We start from the raw sequence: 8,335 nt of genomic DNA on the forward strand, positions 1-8,335 counted from the left end.
CAGAAATGATGGAGGACCCTAAAGCACAGGGTATATTAACCAAACACACACAGGCATTCGCCAGTCACAAGCATGACTGCGGCCAAATAACAGGGGAGGTAATCATAGAAGGTCCTGACCCTAAACCGCAAAGACAGTACGGCTTCCCTAAGCAAGCCGAAGGGGAAGTGGCCAAGGTGATTAGCAGTTTATTAAAACAAGGAGTCCTGCGCCCTGTTGCTTCCACTAACAACTCCATTTGGCCGGGAAGGAAACCGGACGATTCCTGGAGACTCTCAATTGATTATCGAGCCCTAAATCAGACCACCCCCATCACAGCCCCCACAGTGGCGACTAGCCCAGAAGCCATGATGAAACAAGCCCCACACACAAAACTTTTCACAGTGTTGGACATCAGTAACAGCTTCTGGTCAATTCCCTTAGATCACCACTGTCAATACAAATTTGCCTTCACGTTCCGGGGACAACAGTACACCTGGATGTGTTTACCACAAGGTTTTCATAACTCCCCCTCCATATTTCACCAGGCTTAGCAAAGGGCTTAGAGGGATTCTCCAAACCAGCATGTTTGGTACAATACGTAAATGATTTCCTCTTACAGACTGAAACAAGAGGGGAACATCTAAAATTATTGGATGAACTGCTGAACCTCCTCACTACATTAGGGTTAAAGGTAAATCCCAAGAAAGCCCAGATCATGAGACGACAGGTCTCTTACTTGGGTACAGTAGTGACTGAGGGAAAGCACGAGATAGAAAGGAAGTGAATCGAATCTGTAACACTCCTTCCCTTACCAAAGGATGTGAGCTCCCTGCTAGGCTTAGTTGGGTACTGCCGCAACCACATAGACGGTTTCGCCACCGACGGTTCTTGGTCGAAAGTATCTGAGAATTAACAGGTACAACATGGGGCACTAAGGGACAACTTACCATGGCCAATCCACCTAACCTGCACATCTTTAGACTGAGAGGGGAAACCAGAACACCCAGAGGAAACCCACACAGACATTCACCCAAGGCTGGAATTGAACCCATATCCCTGGCACTGTGAGGCAGCAGCGCTATTCACTGTGCCACCATGCCACCCTGATGTCGATAAATACCATCTAATGAGGGGATCAGCTTGATTTCAAAGCCAATGACATCAGGTGGCGAGAAGCTCTTGAATTTCAATGAAGTGAGCTGGCCATTAAGTGTAAATGTAGTTGTGTTTTTGGATATTTGTTTATGTCACTGATACGAGTACTGGCATTCTCTCCTTCTTTCTAACAGCCCACAGAAATGACCAAACAGCTTTCCTTACAAAGTCTACCTGTTATTCACCTGCCCTGGCAGCTTAACATCCAACATCCCCACTGTTAATCTGAGAAAGTATGAACCCATAAACGGGAATGAACTGTAGAGCAGGATCAGGGTTCCAGATATTATGGACCACAGAAAGATCAGGAGAATTTCAATGATCACAATGTGTGAGATCTTGAAAGGTATCTTAATGAAATCATCCTCGACACTTGACACTTTGATTGTACATCTGAACATTGTTTCTATTCAAATAATTATTGAATGCCTCAATTGAACCTGCCTCCACCACACTTCCAGGCAGTGCATCCCAGACGCCAACCACCCTACTCTGTCCAGCCCCATCATGATTTTCAGAATTTCTATCAAATCTCCTCTTAGCCTCTTCTCTCCAAGGAGAATCGTGCCAACCTCTCCAATCTATTCTCATCATTGAAGTTTCTCATTCCTGGATGTGAATCTCTTCCATATTCCCTACAACGTGTTCACATCCTTCCTATAGAGTGACAACCAGAGCTGTACATAATATTCCAGCTCTGATCCAACCAGTATCTTGTATAAATTCAGCATAACCTCCTTGCTCTTCTATTCTATTGGGCGGCACGGTGGCACAGCGGTGAGCACTGCTGCCTTTCAGTGCCAGGGTTCAATTTCGGCCTCGGGTCACTGTCTGTGTGGAGTTTGCACATTCTCCCCATGTCTGCGTGGGTTTCCCCCGGGTGCTCTGGTATGCTCCCACATTCCAAAGATGTGCGGGTTAGGTTGATTGGCCATGCTAAATTGACCCTAGTGTCAGAGGGATGAGCAAGGTAAATATGTGGGGTTATGGGAATAGGGCCTGGGTGGGATTATGGTCAGTGCAGATTCGATGGACCGAATGGCCTCCTTCTGTACTGTAGGAACTCTATGAAACTCTGCTCCTATTAATAAAGCTCAGAACACTATGTACTCCACCTGTCTTGCCACCTTCAATGATCTAAGCATATATACACGACAGTCCCTCTGCACCTGCACCCATTCAAGAATTGTACTCCTTATTTTCTATTGTCATTCCATGTTTTTCCCACCAAAATGTATCACCTCACACTTCTGAACACTGAACTCCATCTGCCACCTATCCGCTCACTCCACCAACTTGTCTATGTCCTTTTTGAAGTTCTACACTGCCCTCCTCACAGTTCAAAGATGATTTGCCTAACAAATCCATGTTCGCTTTCATTAATTAATCCCCATTTGTCCAAATGGCCATTGCCTTGATTATATTTTCTAAAACCTGCAACGCGGCTGAGTTGGAACTGACAGGTTTTCCAGAGATTAGAGGAACAGACAGTTTGTGTTAACTGGGAGACTGAGTATTCTCACCTGTCATTTTTTTCCAGGATATTAATCCTTTCCTGTCCATATTCCACAAGCCTATCTGCTAATCCATCAGGATCGGTTTAGAACTGAAATAGAAATGGAAGAGTGAGGACAACATTGACAGAGAGGCAGCGACACCGGAGAGCGGGAAGGGGTAATGAGGGAGGGGGAGCGGGTGGCGGCCGGCCGACCGGGGGGGAGAGAACCAAGGGGGGGGGAGAGAACCGGGGGGGGGGGGGGGGGGGAAGGGGGGGAGAGAACCGGGGGTGGGGGGAGAGAACCGGGGGTGGGGGGAGAGAACCGGGGGTGGGGGGAGAGAACCGGGGGTGGGGGGAGAGAACCGGGGGTGGGGGGAGAGAACCGGGGGTGGGGGGAGAGAACCGGGGGTGGGGGGAGAGAACCGGGGGTGGGGGGAGAGAACCGGGGGTGGGGGGAGAGAACCGGGGGTGGGGGGAGAGAACCGGGGGTGGGGGGAGAGAACCGGGGGTGGGGGGAGAGAACCGGGGGTGGGGGGAGAGAACCGGGGGTGGGGGGAGAGAACCGGGGGTGGGGGGAGAGAACCGGGGGTGGGGGGAGAGAACCGGGGGTGGGGGGAGAGAACCGGGGGTGGGGGGAGAGAACCGGGGGTGGGGGGAGAGAACCGGGGGTGGGGGGAGAGAACCGGGGGTGGGGGGAGAGAACCGGGGGTGGGGGGAGAGAACCGGGGGTGGGGGGAGAGAACCGGGGGTGGGGGGAGAGAACCGGGGGTGGGGGGAGAGAACCGGGGGTGGGGGAGAGAACCGGGGGTGGGGGGAGAGAACCGGGGGTGGGGGGAGAGAACCGGGGGTGGGGGGAGAGAACCGGGGGTGGGGGGAGAGAACCGGGGGTGGGGGGAGAGAACCGGGGGTGGGGGGAGAGAACCGGGGGTGGGGGGAGAGAACCGGGGGTGGGGGGAGAGAACCGGGGGTGGGGGGAGAGAACCGGGGGTGGGGGGAGAGAACCGGGGGTGGGGGGAGAGAACCGGGGGTGGGGGGAGAGAACCGGGGGTGGGGGGAGAGAACCGGGGGTGGGGGGGAGAGAACCGGGGGTGGGGGAGGGGAGAGAACCGGGGGTGGGGGGAGAGAACCGGGGGTGGGGGAGAGAACCGGGGGTGGGGGGAGAGAACCGGGGGTGGGGGGGAGAGAACCGGGGGTGGGGGGAGAGAACCGGGGTGGGGGGAGAGAACCGGGGGTGGGGGGAGAGAACCGGGGGTGGGGGGAGAGAACCGGGGGTGGGGGGAGAGAACCGGGGGGTGGGGGGAGAGAACCGGGGGTGGGGGGAGAGAACCGGGGGTGGGGGGAGAGAACCGGGGGTGGGGGGAGAGAACCGGGGGTGGGGGGAGAGAACCGGGGGTGGGGGGAGAGAACCGGGGGTGGGGGGAGAGAACCGGGGGTGGGGGGAGAGAACCGGGGGTGGGGGGAGAGAACCGGGGGTGGGGGGAGAGAACCGGGGGTGGGGGGAGAGAACCGGGGGTGGGGGGAGAGAACCGGGGGTGGGGGGAGAGAACCGGGGGTGGGGGGAGAGAACCGGGGGTGGGGGGAGAGAACCGGGGGTGGGGGAGAGAACCGGGGGTGGGGGGAGAGAACCGGGGGTGGGGGAGAGAACCGGGGGTGGGGGGAGAGAACCGGGGGTGGGGGGAGAGAACCGGGGGTGGGGGGAGAGAACCGGGGGTGGGGGGGGAGAGAACCGGGGGTGGGGGGAGAGAACCGGGGTGGGGGGAGAGAACCGGGGGTGGGGGGAGAGAACCGGGGGTGGGGGGAGAGAACCGGGGGTGGGGGGAGAACCGGGGGTGGGGGGAGAGAACCGGGGGTGGGGGGAGAGAACCGGGGGTGGGGGAGAGAACCGGGGGTGGGGGGAGAGAACCGGGGGTGGGGGAGAGAACCGGGGGTGGGGGGAGAGAACCGGGGGTGGGGGGAGAGAACCGGGGGTGGGGGGAGAGAACCGGGGGTGGGGGAGAGAACCGGGGGTGGGGGGAGAGAACCGGGGGTGGGGGGAGAGAACCGGGGGTGGGGGGAGAGAACCGGGGGTGGGGGGAGAGAACCGGGGGTGGGGGGAGAGAACCGGGGGTGGGGGGAGAGAACCGGGGGTGGGGGGAGAGAACCGGGGGTGGGGGGAGAGAACCGGGGGTGGGGGGAGAGAACCGGGGGTGGGGGGAGAGAACCGGGGGTGGGGGGAGAGAACCGGGGGTGGGGGGAGAGAACCGGGGGTGGGGGGAGAGAACCGGGGGTGGGGGGAGAGAACCGGGGGTGGGGGGAGAGAACCGGGGGTGGGGGGAGAGAACCGGGGGTGGGGGGAGAGAACCGGGGGTGGGGGGAGAGAACCGGGGGTGGGGGGAGAGAACCGGGGGTGGGGGGGAGAGAACCGGGGGTGGGGGGAGAGAACCGGGGGTGGGGGGAGAGAACCGGGGGTGGGGGGAGAGAACCGGGGGTGGGGGGAGAGAACCGGGGGTGGGGGGAGAGAACCGGGGGTGGGGGGAGAGAACCGGGGGTGGGGGGAGAGAACCGGGGGTGGGGGGAGAGAACCGGGGGTGGGGGGAGAGAACCGGGGGTGGGGGGAGAGAACCGGGGGTGGGGGGAGAGAACCGGGGGTGGGGGGAGAGAACCGGGGGTGGGGGGAGAGAACCGGGGGTGGGGGGAGAGAACCGGGGGTGGGGGGAGAGAACCGGGGGTGGGGGGAGAGAACCGGGGGTGGGGGGAGAGAACCGGGGTGGGGGGAGAGAACCGGGGGTGGGGGGAGAGAACCGGGGGTGGGGGGAGAGAACCGGGGGTGGGGGGAGAGAACCGGGGGTGGGGGGAGAGAACCGGGGGTGGGGGGAGAGAACCGGGGGTGGGGGGAGAGAACCGGGGGTGGGGGGAGAGAACCGGGGGTGGGGGGAGAGAACCGGGGGTGGGGGGAGAGAACCGGGGGTGGGGGGAGAGAACCGGGGGTGGGGGGAGAGAACCGGGGGTGGGGGGAGAGAACCGGGGGTGGGGGGAGAGAACCGGGGGTGGGGGGAGAGAACCGGGGGTGGGGGGAGAGAACCGGGGGTGGAGAGAGGGGGGGAGAGAACCGGGGGTGGGGGGAGAGAACCGGGGGTGGGGGGAGAGAACCGGGGTGGGGGGAGAGAACCGGGGGTGGGGGAGAGAACCGGGGGTGGGGGGGAGAGAACCGGGGGTGGGGGGAGAGAACCGGGGGTGGGGGGAGAGAACCGGGGGTGGGGGGAGAGAACCGGGGGTGGGGGGAGAGAACCGGGGGTGGGGGGAGAGAACCGGGGGTGGGGGAGAGAACCGGGGGTGGGGGGAGAGAACCGGGGGTGGGGGAGAGAACCGGGGGTGGGGGGAGAGAACCGGGGGTGGGGGGAGAGAACCGGGGGTGGGGGGAGAGAACCGGGGGTGGGGGAGAGAACCGGGGGTGGGGGGAGAGAACCGGGGGTGGGGGGAGAGAACCGGGGGTGGGGGGAGAGAACCGGGGGGTGGGGGGAGAGAACCGGGGGTGGGGGGAGAGAACCGGGGGTGGGGGGAGAGAACGGGGTGGGAGAGAACCGGGGGTGGGGGGAGAGAACCGGGGGTGGGGGGAGAGAACCGGGGGTGGGGGGGAGAGAACCGGGGGTGGGGGGAGAGAACCGGGGGTGGGGGGAGAGAACCGGGGGTGGGGGGAGAGAACCGGGGGTGGGGGGAGAGAACCGGGGGTGGGGGGAGAGAACCGGGGGTGGGGGGAGAGAACCGGGGGTGGGGGGAGAGAACCGGGGGTGGGGGGAGAGAACCGGGGGTGGGGGAGAGAACCGGGGGTGGGGGGAGAGAACCGGGGGTGGGGGGAGAGAACCGGGGGTGGGGGGAGAGAACCGGGGGTGGGGGGAGAGAACCGGGGGTGGGGGGAGAGAACCGGGGGTGGGGGGAGAGAACCGGGGGTGGGGGGAGAGAACCGGGGGTGGGGGGAGAGAACCGGGGGTGGGGGGAGAGAACCGGGGGTGGGGGGAGAGAACCGGGGGTGGGGGGAGAGAACCGGGGGTGGGGGGAGAGAACCGGGGTGGGGAGAGAACCGGGGGTGGGGGGAGAGAACCGGGGGTGGGGGGAGAGAACCGGGGTGGGGGGAGAGAACCGGGGGTGGGGGGAGAGAACCGGGGGTGGGGGGAGAGAACCGGGGGTGGGGGAGAGAACCGGGGGTGGGGGGAGAGAACCGGGGGTGGGGGAGAGAACCGGGGGTGGGGGGAGAGAACCGGGGGTGGGGGGAGAGAACCGGGGGTGGGGGGAGAGAACCGGGGGTGGGGGGAGAGAACCGGGGGTGGGGGGAGAGAACCGGGGGTGGGGGGAGAGAACCGGGGGTGGGGGGAGAGAACGGGGTGGGGGGAGAGAACCGGGGGTGGGGGAGAGAACCGGGGGTGGGGGGAGAGAACCGGGGGTGGGGGGAGAGAACCGGGGGTGGGGGGAGAGAACCGGGGGTGGGGGGAGAGAACCGGGGGTGGGGGGAGAGAACCGGGGGTGGGGGGAGAGAACCGGGGGTGGGGGGAGAGAACCGGGGGTGGGGGGAGAGAACCGGGGTGGGGGGAGAGAACCGGGGGTGGGGGGAGAGAACCGGGGGTGGGGGGAGAGAACCGGGGGTGGGGGGAGAGAACCGGGGGTGGGGGGAGAGAACCGGGGGTGGGGGGGAGAAACCGGGGGTGGGGGGAGAGAACCGGGGGTGGGGGGAGAGAACCGGGGGTGGGGGGAGAGAACCGGGGGTGGGGGGAGAGAACCGGGGGTGGGGGGAGAGAACCGGGGGTGGGGGGAGAGAACCGGGGGTGGGGGGAGAGAACCGGGGGTGGGGGGAGAGAACCGGGGGTGGGGGGAGAGAACCGGGGGTGGGGGGAGAGAACCGGGGGTGGGGGGAGAGAACCGGGGGTGGGGGGAGAGAACCGGGGGTGGGGGAGAGAACCGGGGGTGGGGGGAGAGAACCGGGGGTGGGGGGAGAGAACCGGGGGTGGGGGGAGAGAACCGGGGGTGGGGGGAGAGAACCGGGGTGGGGGGAGAGAACCGGGGGTGGGGGGAGAGAACCGGGGGTGGGGGGAGAGAACCGGGGGTGGGGGGAGAGAACCGGGGGTGGGGGAGAGAACCGGGGGTGGGGGGAGAGAACCGGGGGTGGGGGGAGAGAACCGGGGGTGGGGGGAGAGAACCGGGGGTGGGGGGAGAGAACCGGGGGTGGGGGGAGAGAACCGGGGGTGGGGGGAGAGAACCGGGGGTGGGGGGAGAGAACCGGGGGTGGGGGGAGAGAACCGGGGTGGGGGGAGAGAACCGGGGGTGGGGGGAGAGAACCGGGGGTGGGGGAGAGAACCGGGGGTGGGGGGAGAGAACCGGGGGTGGGGGGGAGAGAACCGGGGGTGGGGGGAGAGAACCGGGGGTGGGGGGAGAGAACCGGGGGTGGGGGGAGAGAACCGGGGGTGGGGGGAGAGAACCGGGGGTGGGGGGAGAGAACCGGGGGTGGGGGGAGAGAACCGGGGGGTGGGGGGAGAGAACCGGGGGTGGGGGGAGAGAACCGGGGGTGGGGGGAGAGAACCGGGGGTGGGGGGAGAGAACCGGGGGTGGGGGGAGAGAACCGGGGGTGGGGGGAGAGAACCGGGGGTGGGGGTGGGGGGAGAGAACCGGGGGTGGGGGGAAGAGAACCGGGGGTGGGGGGGAGAGAACCGGGGGTGGGGGGAGAGAACCGGG

At 65.0% G+C, this 8,335-nt stretch overlaps 1 protein-coding gene across 1 annotated transcript in view; it reads right to left on the reverse strand.

Annotated features, from left to right (window-relative positions):
• taf7 (TAF7 RNA polymerase II, TATA box binding protein (TBP)-associated factor) overlaps positions 1-8,335 on the reverse strand; it is a 53,379-nt gene that overhangs the window by 39,811 nt on the left and 5,233 nt on the right. The window contains exon 2 of the mRNA XM_078211208.1: positions 2,661-2,743. Within this exon, the coding sequence (XP_078067334.1) occupies positions 2,661-2,700 (40 nt within the window). The 5' untranslated portion in view covers positions 2,701-2,743. The remainder of the gene's footprint in view (positions 1-2,660; positions 2,744-8,335) is intronic.

This window comes from Mustelus asterias, chromosome 4, assembly GCF_964213995.1.
Source record: "Mustelus asterias chromosome 4, sMusAst1.hap1.1, whole genome shotgun sequence".
Classification (NCBI taxonomy): Eukaryota; Metazoa; Chordata; class Chondrichthyes; order Carcharhiniformes; family Triakidae; genus Mustelus; species Mustelus asterias.